At 38.0% G+C, this 15,541-nt stretch overlaps 1 protein-coding gene across 1 annotated transcript in view; it reads left to right on the top strand.

Annotated features, from left to right (window-relative positions):
* Positions 1-15,541, top strand: part of LOC104696482 (transcription intermediary factor 1-alpha) — a 58,647-nt gene that overhangs the window by 25,951 nt on the left and 17,155 nt on the right. The window contains 8 exon segments of the mRNA XM_039570344.1: positions 4,084-4,231; positions 6,735-6,867; positions 8,148-8,264; positions 9,282-9,396; positions 10,069-10,215; positions 12,834-12,951; positions 14,197-14,462; positions 15,089-15,253. Of these exon segments, the coding sequence (XP_039426278.1) occupies positions 4,084-4,231; positions 6,735-6,867; positions 8,148-8,264; positions 9,282-9,396; positions 10,069-10,215; positions 12,834-12,951; positions 14,197-14,462; positions 15,089-15,253 (1,209 nt within the window).

Genomic DNA, 15,541 nt, shown 5'->3' on the forward strand with positions numbered 1-15,541 from the left:
AGTCAGTGGTTTATGGTGGTGGGTAATAGGCTCAGGAAGAGTCACAATATGGTTTTGTATGCTTTGAAGAGATGTGGGGGTGAGATGGTGTGGTAAGAAGATGTTGATCAGACTGCATGCATTTTGAGCTATCAGTACATGGTTCATATTTAGAATTGCATGCAGTTGCTGTCTTTGGTGATTTTGTATGTGCCAAGAGATAGTTACATAACTCTTAGCATTAGTGAGGTTTGGATCCAGTAGGGGAAAGCATTGTATCTCATTTACATTGGTGGAGTTTGGAGTTCACTGAATATTCATCTGGTCTACTTTGCTCTCTTCCTTTGAAACCTTTGCTTGATTATTTAATCTCTTCAATACTCCAAGTGTATTTAATTGGAAGAGTGATTACTTAGTACAGTAGCTGAGAAGACAGGTCTATTACCTCAACTCTTGCAAGTAAATGTGTTTTTTCTGTCGTGAAAGCTTGTGTATTTACTTAAAATAGTACTTACCTGCAACATGCTGAGTAATTTCTGTTTTCATTAAATTTGACTGAAGGCTGAATGAACACTTCCCAGGGTTACAAATACTAAAACTCGTAACTGAATTAAATGTAATTACAAGGAAAACTCAATTAAAAATAAATGTCTGTCTGACCAGAATAAAGGGCTTGTAGGTTAACTAGGGAGAGTTTTCTTTGAAATCACTGAAATACTGCTTGTGTGAGTCACAAAAATAAGAGTGAAATGAGTTTTAGGTTTTGTAAGTTCATAACAAATATTTACAGTAATTATACTTCCATGAACTTTAGCTGTATGGCTTACTCTAATAACTAGGAGTTCTAGCAAAATCCAACCTATATCTGAAAATGCATATTTCAAATCAGAAGAGGATAGGAGCAAATCTAGTGCTACCTAGAAGGCATTGCTGTTTTGACAGCTTGAGTTATGATGTCTACGAAAAGCTTTAGAAATCTGTCTCACGTCCACTTGGTGGATTTGGAGAGTATAAAGTTGGGATATATATTTTTGGTGCTACAAAGGAGGAGTTTTGATTCATTTCGCAGCACCTGATTATTGGTTATTGAATCACAATTTTAATCTCATTCCATGTGTAGCAGGTCACAGCAGTTGAAGAAAACCCAACTAAAGCTTATTGAAAAAAGAAAATAGATGAAAGCTCCTGGAATCTAAGGAGAATTAATAGCTTAAAAAGTTCTTTGAACTTACCTAAATGCCCTGGCATGTTCATCTACCTAATTTTGCTAAAGGTGATCTGGAAAGGCTGTTGTTGGGGTTTTGTTTGTTTGTTTTTGGTTTTAATTTCGTTCCTGCCTTTTTTTTTTTTTTTTTGGTCTTTATTTTGCTTCTTTGACTTAAAGAATGCCTGAAAGACTTTTTTGTTCTTTTTATTTCTCTGCTTATTTTGTTTTTGCTGCTGGTGTTTTTTTACACTAGGAAACCAAACATCCAGTATGTTAATTTCCACTCTGACTTTTAAAAATATGTGTGGGTATCTGGGGGCACAGCACAATCACACCTTTCTGGCAACAAGACTGATTTGAAAACTTTCTTGTCCTGCCTATTCAGTTCACTCTCCAGTCAGCGTTGCTGATGTAACTGAGCCTTGGGCTACAATGGTGTAATCAGTCCTGGTTTGCATCAGTCTTGCAGAGGGTTGCATTGGCACAGCAAAGGAGGAGCAACAGGCGAAAGAGAAAGGAGGGACAGGATTTTTCCCCCAAGAATAAGGAATACTTAAAAAAAATTTTTGTTGTTTTTCAAAATGTCATTGAATTTAAGGGTTAATAGCAAGTGTTATGCTTTAACCCCAGCTGGTAACCAAGCACCATGCAGCCCTTACTTTACTTCCCCCTTTCGGTTTACTTCCTCCTTCCTTCCCCATGCCGTCTTTAGTGGGATGGATGGGAGAATCAGGGGGGAAAAAAGGTAAAACAGTGAGTTGGACTAAGAACAGTTTAATAAATGAAATAAAGTAATATTAAATAATTGTAATAATAGTAGTAACAAGAGAGAGAGAGAGGAATAAAGCCCAAGACAAACAAGTGATGCCCAATAAATTTGCTCATCACCCGCTGACCGATGCCCAGCCTGTCCCTGAACAGAGATTGGTCCCTCCCACCCAACTCCCCACAGTTTATATGCTGAGCATGATATTCTGTGCTATGGAATATCCCCTTGGCAAGTTCAGGTCAGCTGTCCTGGCCACACTCCCTCCTTGTGCATGTCCTGACTGGCAGAAAGCATGGGAAGCTGAAAGTCCTTGACTTTGTATAAGCAATGGTTAACACACTGATGTGTTGGTTGTTGCTATCAACATTATTTTCGTACTAAATCCAAAACCACAGCACTGTGCCAGCTACTAAGGAAAACCCCCACTCTATCCCAGCTGAAATCAGGACAGAAAGTAAAAATCTTCAATTTCCTGATTACAGTTCACTCCCTTTAATTGCGTTATTTCCATTTCCTAGACTTTTTTGTAATAGTGTCCTGACTTTGGTGTTTTTCCCTAGTCTACTGGTCTGGATAGGAATAAGAATTTTTATTGTTAAGAGAAGAAGGGGAATTACAAGAAAAACCAAGGAGAAGTTAAATTTTTGAGATTATTTTGAAGAAGAAAACTTTCAGGCCTCATTTTTGAAAAGAAACAGAAAAAGGGGCACAAGCCCAATTTTTTCTCCTTTGCAGGTCACCTTTAATGAAAAGAAACTGCTTCAAACTCAAGTGACAACAGGAGGGGTTGACAGCCCTTGTGTTGTAATTTCATTTCTCAAAAGAGACTTGCTTTGAGAGGTAATATGATCCAGAAGAATAAGCACAGCATTGGGAATCTGGAACTCATGTTCAAATTCCAGTTCTGTCAGTAACTTGCTATCTGGCCTAAGGCAAGTTTTGTGCTAATTTTCCTCTTTCCTGAAGAGGAAACTGGAACATAGTTCTATGTATATAGTTTTTATCTGCATAAGATATAAATATTTCCTTCCTCTTTAACTTAATCTATATTTACCATATGTGGGTACAGTCATTTGGTTGGGGTTTTTTTAATCAAACTGAAAACAAAACTAAAACCTAAAATTTTCTCCTGTTGCTCCTGTGAGCAGAAATCTGTCACTGTGGTCTGTAGGATGCAGCAGTCTTCAGACGCCTTGAGGCTTTGGTTTGCAGCAGTGCTAAACATTGCCAGAAATGGGTGGTAGTTACCTAAACAAGTATCTGCATAAGCATGTTCACTATTTTTTATTACCAAAACCCCATTGAAGGTAGGACTACAGAGGCGTTGTAAAGGAGGGGTAAAAAAAATGAAATAATATTATGAACGTGTGAACTGGTGTTGTCCATCATTCAGAGTTTTCAACCAGTTGTTCAGACTGTGGTACTGTAGCAGTTTTTTCTTGTGTATGTATTTAGTCTGTGCAGAGAGGTTTTGGTCTGCTGACATGTTTGTTTTCTTTAATTATTTTTTTTTTCCTAGGTCTGTTGGGTATAGTCCATAGAGCCTCAGGGGTTAACAGGCCACAGTTTGAAAATTCTTATGCATTGGTTGCAAATCTGTTCTGGGGTAACTTTTTTGACAAACTTAACTGGAATACTGTCTTTAAGTGGTGATGCTAAGATTCTTGAGAGGAGCCTTGCTGCTCAGTACTGTGTGTGCTTCCTGAAACCCAAGCAGGTGACAGGAAGCTAAAATTAGAGCTGCTGTGTGAACTGAGGGAGGCTTCTAAAATCAGAGCAGTGCTGGTTGTGTTCTGTCATTAGTAAATATTTCACAATATACATCTTGTATATAGTAAACATTGTATGGCTTCTGAGTGTGCAGGGAATGGCAGAAAATAGTGGTCTGACTTTCATCATGTCAGGCAAAGATTTTAGGGTAACACTGACAAAATGACCTGTTTCTTTGAAAAGTCACGTTCAATTACTTCTATGCTGTTATTTATAATGTTCCTGTACCTCAGGCAGTTTTCCGTTCTCATTTCACTGTTCTCAGAAAACGATGGAAGTGCACTGATGATGTATGAAAAATAACTTGTGTGTATATTCCAAACTTATTTTGACAGCTACTTTTTCTTCCTCTTGTCAGGTCTGCACAAGCTGTGAAGACAATGCAGAAGCTCATGGGTTTTGTGTGGAATGTGTAGAGTGGTTGTGCAAGACCTGCATCCGAGCTCACCAGAGGGTTAAATTCACCAAGGATCATACTGTGAGGCAGAAAGAGGAAGTATCTCCAGGTAACATATTTATAATTTCACAAAGAATTTGTGTCTGCACTGGAAAATTATATTGGACCAACACACTTGTTTTAAAAAGTGGTAAACTGAAAGCTGGTTTTCTGTCAGTTTTTTGTCTCAGATAAGTTGAGTAGTGGTAAAGGTTGTTTTTCTTTATTTTTTTTTAATGTAATATGTTTTAAACCAATAAATATACATAGATTTTGTCTTTCAGGTGGATTAATTGCAAATTATTTTCTTGACTTTAGAAATCAGCTGCAGAAAATACTTCTTTAGGCATTTGGCTCCTTTAGTTTTACTAGAGGTCTAACAAATGGTTAATATGAGCTTTATTGTTGTAAGGAACAACAGGAAAGGAGCACTGATAGATTAAATTTTTTCAGCATTCTGATAAAAAGCCAGCCAAAATTCATTGTTTTAGCAAAGTATCTTTTGATGAAATGTTTTACCTTAAAAATGTAAGGGAAGTATATTATGAATTGGGGCATTTTTCCTCAGTAGGATCTAGGATAATTTGGGCTGGAAGGGACCTCAGGAGATCATCTAGTCCAGCCTCCTGCTTCAAGCATTCAGTTTTGAGCTCCAGTTGCTTGGGGCTTTATCCATTTGGGCCTTGGGAACCAACAGTGGTGAATGTGGTGAACAGTACAGCCTCTCTGAGAAATCTTGACTACTCTGTGGTAGAAAAGGTTGTATTCCTGTTCATTGAGAACCCCTTTTGTTTCAGTTTTTTCCCCACTGTGTCACGTCTTTTAGTGTCATTGTAGGAGAATAATAAACATTATAGGATGCTGACAAACATTTACTGGTTCTAATATGTTCATTGGACTTCATGATTTTTCTTGTAAAGGTATAATTTTTAAATTTGATTTTTGTTATACATTATTTTAAATATATGTATTATAATATATATTTCATTCCACCCTATCTAGTATTATGAGGTAGTCTGTTGCTCAAATGGTACTTTGAAGATATACACTGTATTCTGTATCCCACGTTCACACATGTTTAATCAAAAGTGAGTAAAGTGTAGTTTCAAGAGAAGACAAAAGTGAGTAAAAGTGGCTGATGAACTCTTAGGCAGAAACATGACTTGGTGGTAGGAATGGTCTCAGTGCATTCAGGCCTCTTTGGGAGGAAGTTTGTTGATGAGTTGAAAAGAATTTTGACTGAAGGACAGAGATCTGAAAATAACTTCTTCCAGATTTCTTGAAAATAAGTAAATGAAGGGGAATGAAAAAGAGTCCTTATTGATCTGCAGTGAAGGATGGGCTGCAGTGTTGTACTAGTTTGAAAACAAACCAGTGGGAGGCACCAAGTCAGAATAACAATTTAATGGAAATTAAAGAAAAGGGGAAAAAAAGGTAAAAGAAAACACTGTCAAACTGACAGAGTCAAGGTACAACCTGACACCCTGTTAGGCAGGGTGGTGGTGGCAGTCTGGTAGAATGGTGGCTGCAGTCCTCTGAAGCAGTGATCCTGTAGTAAAACAGTCTGCTCCTCCTCAGAAGGTCCAGTGGTGGCTGTGTAGCTCCTGTCCTCTGGAAATCCAGTGGGAAGGGTTGTCTCTGGTGGTCAGAGTCCCAGATTATATCCACGATGGGATGCTTGGTTCCTCCCTCTGGGTGGAGCATCTCACAATGGGGTAATGAGTCATGAGGCCAAGTGTTGATTAGGCTCATTAACAGAAGATAGTCCGGAGGGAGTTATCTCTGAGTCAGGCGGCAGGACAATGATGGGCAATTAACAGCAAGATAGTCTGGGGGGAGGAGGCAAGGAAAACACTGCCCCACCTGGTTTCAACAGCTCCTGAGGATGGTAATAGAATACACTGCAACCCAGGACAAGTGTGAAGCCAGTTTTCATTACAGGCCATGTAATCCTTATGAAATCAGTGTCAAACTTAACTCCTAGGAAATGAGGCTTTGTCAGTTAAACTGTTAAAGGAACAGATTTCATTTCTATGATCTGGTGGTGTTTCCTCCACCCTTTGGTATTTGCTCACTAGAAACTGAAGTGAGACCTCTCACCCATCTAAAATGGGGTCCTGAAGGGAAGTTCCTATCTCCTGGTTATTACATCCTGGATGTTCTGCACTTTTGAATGCATGTGTCTTGATATCCTCAAACCCCTTTTCACCAATTCAGCTGAGAAAGAAGACAGAGCACGAATTAAGTCAACCACCTCCTCACCTCCATTTAAGAAAGGAACTTGCTGGTTGTGCAATGTCTTTTGCAGCCTCAACAGTACTGGCTATTCCTTTTGTAAATAGTTTTGTGAGGCCATAAGGAATTACGTTAAAATAGGTTCTAGACATTTTCCATTAAAGAGGGTGCTAGTTCCATGCTTGAGCAACAAGAGTGAGACATTGCAGTTTGAGCTTATGGCTGTTTTAGTCTCAGTGATTGACCTGATACACACTTGCACACGTAAGGAAAAACAGGAGAATGCAAATCTTGAACAAGTTCAGTAGCCTGTACTAACATCTTCGTTTATTCAACAGAGGCAGTTGGTGTGACCAGTCAGCGACCAGTGTTCTGCCCTTACCACAAAAAGGAGCAGCTGAAGTTGTATTGTGAGACCTGTGACAAGCTGACCTGCCGAGACTGTCAGTTACTAGAGCACAAAGAGCACAGGTACCAAAGCAAAGCACATGTTCTAGCTATCTCACTTACAGGAAGGTAGCTTGAAGTAGATTGTACTTCTAGCTGTATGGAATACAGTCAGGTGGAAAAGTGCAACATAAAACTCACAAATAAACTGAGGTTGTGTCCCAAAGAATGTGATTGAGGAGTGTGTGTTGCATTTAGAATAAAACCTAATTCTTCCAGTTGTTAATCTGGTGACTTAAACACAAGACCTTTCTTTACAGTCAAGTTATTTGGTTAGAATTGTTGCTATGCAGCTCTTCAGAGAGTCCGTAGAAAACACAGGGGCTGTGTTATGCAACTGTACACTTACATGTAATTTCTCATTTGTCCTTCAACAAGATGATTATATAACAGCATTACCAAACAGTTTCAGAATGGAGTAAATGGCGATTTTTTTTTCTGTGAAGAGCCCTTTCAAAGGAGGAGTTAACCTACAGTTTGGCTAATACTGTACTTGGACAACACTATGACACCAGAATCTTTGTGTTGCTGTTCTTTGGTCATCTCTTACTGGCCGCTGAAGCTGAAAAGCAGAATTATATACAACTTCTGAGTGCAAGGCAAAGATCTTGCTGGTTGACACATTCAGTAGTGTTTTGGGACAGATGCACTCTGGTTAAATATTATATGCTTGCTGTACCTGATGCAACCACCCAAAGAACTTGCTTGCCTGAGCAGGTGAACGTCAGTAGGTGGGAAAGTGTTGGCTGCTGTTGCTCCTTGGAACAGCCTAAACATTGCTCTTGCAGACTTGCAGTCTTTCTCTTATATTCTCCTTTTCTTAGGATTTATATCCCTTGTATAATGTGCCACCTCTTTTTGTCCTCAAATTTTTAAAGATTTTGGTTCCTTGATTTAAAATGTTGCCAACTTCCGCCAACTCAGCAATCTCTTCTTCTATTTCTGCATCCTTGTCTTGCATGAAGTAATAGCTCACATGCATTTTCACATTCAAAGTGATGACTACCTCAAAACAATAATTTTTCTTTTGCTAAAATTAGGCTATGGTCATACAATGTCCTTTTGTATCTATGAAAATTGTAAATTCTTCCCCCAGTATGACCAGAAATAGACTATAAAATTAAATATACTATAAATAAAATCTATCAGCATTTGCTGGCATATGCTTCCATGATGACAGTTAAATTTTGGATTTGAGCAGCTCCTTTCTTCAATTAAAGAAGTATTATTTGTAAGTCACTCTGCTTTTTAGCAAGTATATCACACTTTTTACAAGTGTAAATCCTCACTGCTTTTTACTACAGGTACCAGTTTATAGAAGAAGCTTTTCAGAACCAGAAAGTTATCATTGAGACACTAATCACCAAATTGATGGAGAAGACTAAGTACATAAAATATACAGGGAAACAGATCCAAAACAGGTATGTATCAGATTTTGAGGTTAAAACTGACAGAAGGCAACTTTACATATACTGTAGTTTCTTGAAATGTTTAAATTAGTGTATTTTGTACCTCTCTCCTTTAATTCTTCCAGAAAGAGGAATTCTAAAATCTTCAGTTCACTGTAGTGACTGTTGCCTGTTCAATGTGCTTGGTTGTGTTAGGTAACTCTTCTGCTCGGCCTGTGGACTTAATGTTACTTGGGTGCAACAAAACAACTTACGCAATAAAGACTGTAAAAGACAGTCTTAAATGCTTCCCCACCATCAGCACATTAATTTTCTTAGTGTAGATCCCTCTTAGAAAGTGAAAGGTTATGACTCATGTTTTCATAATGTTTGTGACATGTGTTTGAAGATTTATGTAATACTTTTATGCCTGGGGCTTTATTCACTGGGTACTACAAACCTGGGAGAAAAATAAATCTGTAAAATGCAGTCTGCAGCGAGCCTTTCTGGTTGCTCCTTCAGGAGAGTTCAGGGGCAGCAGTACCCAGGGAGATTCAGCACAGTCGGGGATGCCGAGTATGACTTGAACTCTTCCTTCATCTTAGCAGTAGAGGTTTCCCCAGTATAACATTAAGCTTTGCTGTTATGAGTTTGAGCAGTGTTGTTGACATGGCTAAATCAGTGCCATTCTACCATAGATGGAAATTAGACTTAAGCAGTTTTGATTTCCAGGAACCATTCCAGAGAAGTTCCGGACAACTGAAAATTGACAATTTCAATTACCACTAGCATTTAACTTTTATCAGTGACAGATGTCAGCAATTTTACCGAGTTATGGCATTAGTTAATTAATTTTATCATAGGTCACTCTTACTTGGTCTGTATTTCTGCCTGTAATTTTCCTGACTATAAGTATCTGATGATACATGTATTAATTGATGCATATGACCAAGAAGTATTGTACTCTAAGCAACAGATTTTTTTTTAATACTGTTTAGAGGGTGGGTTTGTGAGCTAAAGAACATTATTTTCTATACTGTCTACTTACAGAATTCTTGAAGTGAATCAGAATCAAAAGCAGGTGGAACAGGATATTAAAGTTGCCATATTTACACTGATGGTAGAAATAAATAAAAAGGGAAAAGCACTGCTGCATCAGCTGGAGGTAATTTAATTTCTATCATAAGAAAGAAAAATGTCAGTCTTAATATTTTTTTTCTATGTATTCACATTAAAGTAAATTTCTAGCTTCAGTGCCCTGTGCATGTCTTATCATGATTCCTAAGTGGAGAGATGTCCTATACCAGCTACTTGAGCCAGTGGGGTTTCTGGTGGAGACAAGTTTGGCTTTTGAGGGGTGGTTGCTCTTTTGTTTGTAGTTATCTGTGTGCCCTGGTTTGTTGATCAGGGATGTCTCTGAGCCCACTTTCTTTCTCCATGCTTTTGCAATTTATAATTCTATGTATCATGCATGAAAAGTGTTCTATGAGAATTTTTCATAAATTCAACAATCCAGTAGCAAATCATAGGAGAGAATTGTCTAGAATGGACACCTGGAAAAATAGAATCTCCAGTTGTGTTTTAAAAAGTGTGTGTGTGTCGAGAGGCACACACACACATATATAAATATATATAAAATGTGTCATTAGCACAGCAAGTCCTGATATCTTGAGTAAATGTGTACTGACTTTTCTTTTGATAGCTGCATCAGGGGGCAGGAGTCCTTTTTAGAGGAGCTAAGTGAAACCACTTGATCATTGTGAGTTACCAATATGAAAGCTAATGCCTTTTAACTGCCCATTGAACCTTTTGACTGGAACTGCTTTTCTACTTGCAGACTCTGGCAAAAGAGCATCGGATGAAACTTCTGCAGCAGCAACAGGAAGTGGCAGGTCTCTCTAAACAGCTGGAACATGTCATGAATTTTTCCAAATGGGCAGTTTCCAGTGGGAGCAGCACCGCGCTCTTGTACAGCAAACGCTTGGTAAGGTTAGGAAGACAGCTCTCTCCATTCACTTAGAGACCAGAGTTAACTCAGATATGCATGCACATGCTTGTCAGGTGTTCTAGGGTAGTAGAATTTTTCATGATTTTCTACTCATTGGAATATTTATATATAGTTTTTCGTGGTTTTCTCTTTAACATAAATACAGAATGTTTCTATTAATTTGGCTCTCTGGTCATGGTTCTTTCCTGTTACAATACCACAGAACTTCTGTAGATCTGCAGAAGTAGGAACAACTCCTTTTCTCTGGGTTGAAAACTGTGAACCTGTGAAACACTGGGAAAAAATGCTGTGTGTGCTACATCATCAGTGTGCTTCTTTTCAGTACTTGCTACAGCATCTGAGTAAAAACAGTATTTGAAAACAGTATTTGTATATCATAGTATCTGGTATCTAGCATTTTAATGTAAATATTATTGTGTGTCTTTGTTCTGTCAGATTCATCTCCCACTAAAAGTCTTCCAAAACTGATAAAAATTAAACTAGGGCTTTTGTTTGTCCATACAAACAAGTTACAAAGCTAAGTATTTCATTGCTATAATGGCCCTTAAGGTCTGAGTGCACATTGTCTCACTAAACTGACTGTTCATGATGAACAGAAATCCTAGAAAATTTGAAAGAAAAAAAAGCAAACCAAAAGCTTACCTTGATTTTTCCAAAGGTTACTAGACTGTACTTGCCTGATAGCAGAAATCTGTAACAATGCTGAGGAAAGATGCTAGATGCTTTTTTCCCCCCAAATTCCTATAAACTGGTTCACAAAGTTTTTTTCTTTATTTTCTCATTGATTAGTTGAGAACCTACATGGATATTTGTTGGGGTTTGTTCGTTTGGGTTTGGGTTTGCTGTTGGGTTTTGCTGGTGTTCTTTTCCTTTTTTTGATACCCATTGATACTGCAGGCTATCCCAGAATATTGCTTGTTTTTTATCAACTTCAGGTCGCTAAATTCATTGGGTCTGCCTTATTCTGCCTCAGCCAGTCATATTTTTTTAATTGAATCGAGAAAAAGGACATCAGACTGAGTCATGTTGTTTATAATTGCTTGGTGTTGCCACAAAGACTCTGCTGTGTAAGAAACAAGTTGAGTTGCAGGCTTTTTAATCATGTAAACACTAGGCAGCTGAAGAAAAGGACCATCTAGCCCATAACCCTCAGCAAATGAGAAGTACTTTTGAAAAGAACAGATTGAGCTTTAGAAAGCTGGTGCTGCTTGGGAGTTGAGTAGCTAACCTATCTGTGGGCATTTGGAAAAATCTATTTCCAAGCAGTGATATGTAGAGGAGCATGTGAGACTTCTGCTCCAGCATATCCAGGAGAGAGGAAGGAATGCCTGTCAGATTTAAAGGTATCATTACAGCTTGGGGGCTGTACTTTTCATTACAACTAACATGAGGTAACTAGTCATGAGTTTATCTACAATGCCTGTGTGTGTGCACAGTAGTAGGAAAATAATGGAACAAACTGTGACAGGAACTGTGTGTGACCAGTACTGGTAACAGGACAAAAGACTAGAATTTCTGTAGTGTCGTGTACTTGATTCTGTTAGTATACACTGAAATCCTAAGGAAGTCTATATCCAAAATATTAATAATGCACTTAAAATTTTCCATGATCGTTTAAAAATCTTGAGTCTCCTTAAATGTTTTTTGTATCTGGTCTTAAACTGACCTGCCTAAAATTGAAAGAAAAAACTTGTTCGCTGGAAGCTCTTATAAAATTCCTCTGGGGGAAAAAAAAAAAAAAAAAGCCCAACTTGTATTATTTTGAACAGTTAAGATGATTTTGCCAAATATTTATCTTTTCCAGGAAATAATCTATCACTCAAGAAAAACAAGAGGTTTTTTTTTCAGGATCTGCTGTGTGTGATTCTAAAATGAGTGCCTGTTATATTTCTGTATATCAGTTCCTGACATTTCTAGGGAAACAACTGCAAGACAACATTTTCTTTCTAGGAAGTAGATAAATTGTGAGCATTTGGTAGAATATCCTCTTGTGTAATCACAGTCCAGTTCTTGGGAACCAAGGTATTGGAAGAATCTGAAAATATCTGTGAACCTGAGTTTTCAAAGACAGTTTATAAAAATCTGTTCTTTGGCTGTCTGAAGAAAACTTAAATTTAGTACAAAAGAAAATTCCCTGTGACCATACTTGTTGCCAAATGTATGGCATACTTTTCTTTGACAGAAAAATGAATGGGATAAAATAGATTTGTAGGGTAAAAAACATCAATGGTTATGTAAATCTGAACTTCACTTGCAAGCAGTTAAAATCATTGAATATAATGGCCTAGTTTTTGGAAAGATATGTATTTCTACTGGGAAGAATTGTTATTTTTGTTTAGGCTGTGGCTAACTTATTTTTAAAAGTACTTTAGGAATAAGGGGAAGATGTTAAAAATACCTCTTTATTTGTAGCTTGGACAAGTTTCTCTGTCTTTAACCTCAGTTCTCTAGGGGCTTGTTCAGGGGGCTTGGTGGTTTTTTTGATTGGTTGCTTTGTTTGGGGGGTGTGTGTGGTTTTGGGATTTTTATGCTGTTCAGATACATGGCTCTGGCCCCAGATGAAAAAAAAACCCTTGTTTTTTTTCCTGTTCTAGATCACATATCGACTACGGTATCTTCTTCGAGCAAGGTGTGATCCTTCACCAGTGACTAACAATACCATCCAGTTCCACTGTGATCCTAGCTTCTGGGCTCAGAATATTTTCAATCTAGGTATGATAAATTTTTATTAGCCCTTTGGTGTCTTGATCCTATTTTGAAAGCAGCTTTCTTTTTGCAATGATAGCCTCTGCACTGTTCATTTCTTGATTTACTCTGTTAAATGTATTTCCCTAACTGTGAAAAACATTTAAAGTGCATAACATGGGGAAAAGTATTATTTATGAATACTATGAGAAAATATTAACAAACTTACCTTGTTTGAACTGTGTATGTGATGGTGAAAATAGCAGCTTTCAATTTTCTGGTCAATACATATAACTTCTGGCTTCTGAAGCAAGGAACACAGTTTATAACCCTATCCTGAGAATGGGTTCCTGCTGTCAACCAGCACTCACAGGTCCTTTCCCATGGGACAGCTTTCAGCCACGATGATAAGTGCCCTAGAAACTCAACAGCTTAGCAGGAGAACTTAAAAGGTTTTAGAGCTCTTTTAGGATTTTGACTGTTGTTGTGCTTCCTTTCTCTCTCCACTGTTAGCTTGGTGGGCAGTGTTGTTTTTCTGTCACGTGCAGAAGGCTTTGTGAGATACGTGTGGGACCTTTTCTGCCTTTCATCAGAAAGTGCTCTCTCAGTGTACAGAGGGGCAAGTGTATGATTCTCTACAGTGTCAGAGAAAGAAGGTGTTACAGCAGTTCTTCAAGGCAAACAAACTCCTTTTCCCAGACATGAGGACATTGGATGGTAGCAAGGAAATTCTCCGAGTTTCTTCTTTATAAATAATTTTCTTAGACAGGAATTGAAAGTGAAACTTGTTTGCAGAAACCAGCTGTCAGGTTGTGTGGTGATAACTCTGAACTGCTGCTCAGCTGAGATGTTTGTCATGACTCACTTTTTCTTGATTTTGGTGGGCTCTTTCTTTGGTGTGTGTTCATTTAATGAACTTCTGAAATATGGTCCCTTACATTCTGAAAAGTGCTATAATAGAGATGGCACCTGTATAGACCAGCACTGAGGTTCTTGTAAGAGTTTAGGTGATAGATAAAACCATATCATGTTTATGTATATAGTTTCAGAAATCACAACCTTTAGGCCATTTTGTTTATGATCAAATGTGTTCACTTTCTTTAGATAAGCTAGATTTAAGAACCAGTGAAGAAAAAATAAAGCCTGAGTAAAGAAACAAGTTACTTCAGGAATGGTTTGGGTTCTAGTCAGACTGCATATTGCTGACATGTGATGGCATTTCTGCTAACTACCATACTTTGGTATTGATTTTATTTATTTTGGCTAAAATAGGTTCTTTGGTAATTGAAGATAAGGAAACCCCACCACATATGCCCAAGAGCCCTGTGATGGAACCAAACTTACAGCCACCAGGCAGCTTACCTTCCAACCAGCTCTCCAAGTTCCCGACACAGATCAGCTTAGCGCAGCTCCGACTCCAGCACATGCAGCAGCAGGTCATGGCTCAGAGACAGCAAGCTCAACGCAGAGCAGGACCAGCAGTTCTGCCAAACCCAAGAATGCCAGGAGCCATGCAGCAACCTCCTGCTTCTCATCAGGTAAGTTAGGACTGTTTACAAAGAAGAGTCTCTTTTTTTCATGGCACTGAAGGAGAAAGTAAAGTAAGATAGGATAAAAAGGAAAGAACTTAAGTCTGGATACATAATTTCAGATAGCTTCATCTTCAGCATGTGGCTATGTAGATAGAGAACATTTTCTCTACTGAGAATTGAATGGGCATTTTAAACTTGCCTTGCAAAATGCATGGTAATGCTCAGCCTATATTTATTCATTAAAAAAATAAAATCTTGTTTTATCTAGCCATATATAGTGCTGAGCAACATTTTTGAATTTTTGTCAAGTGATGAAAAAGTGAATGTCGTTAATTTTTTTTCTACATCTCTTTTGCATAATACCCAATGATTCTCCCATATATCTTTCCAAGATGGAAACACTCTCACTGGCTCTTGTGATATCTCTTCATATATTAAAATAATTCAAAACTGTCTACTAGGTTTTAACATTGAAAGTCTATGCTTTTGATCATTCTGATAAATGGTGTGATAGTATTTGTTTGCATATAATTTGTGAGGAGTTTCAGAAGAGAGCCATTTAGTAAAAAATGTGTGGAATATTGAATAGATATCAGCTAACTTGCAGAACTGTTTTTATGGTTTTTATGCAGGCACCTCCGCGCTTGATTCATTTCCAGAATCATAGCCCCAAGCCCAATGGTTCAGCTCTTCCTACACAACAGATGAGATTTCCCCAAAATCAGAACCTGCCAAGGCCAGCAGTAAAGCCCAACCCATTGCAAATGGCATTCTTGGCGCAGCAAGCTATAAAACAGGTAGAGTTCTTTCCCTTTTCACTCTCCATTTAGAAGTAAAACATCAAATGTGCTTTGTGTCATATTTTATATTATACTTCTAGAGTGCTTTTCAATTAAAACAGAGGCTGCATTATTTCTCTATGACAAGATACCCATAGTTTTCTTAATGAGGTAACTGTCAAGCTGCTTTCATTTTGACAGTTCTAAGCAGCTGAAGCATTATGGACCTGAGCCTCTGTGTGTGTCGTGTAGGTGTTTCATTGTCTTACTTGCTGTTACTGTGGTTTCTGACCACTAATGCAGAAC

The sequence above is a fragment of the Corvus cornix genome, chromosome 1A (assembly GCF_000738735.6).
Source record: "Corvus cornix cornix isolate S_Up_H32 chromosome 1A, ASM73873v5, whole genome shotgun sequence".
In the NCBI taxonomy this organism is placed as follows: domain Eukaryota; kingdom Metazoa; phylum Chordata; class Aves; order Passeriformes; family Corvidae; genus Corvus; species Corvus cornix.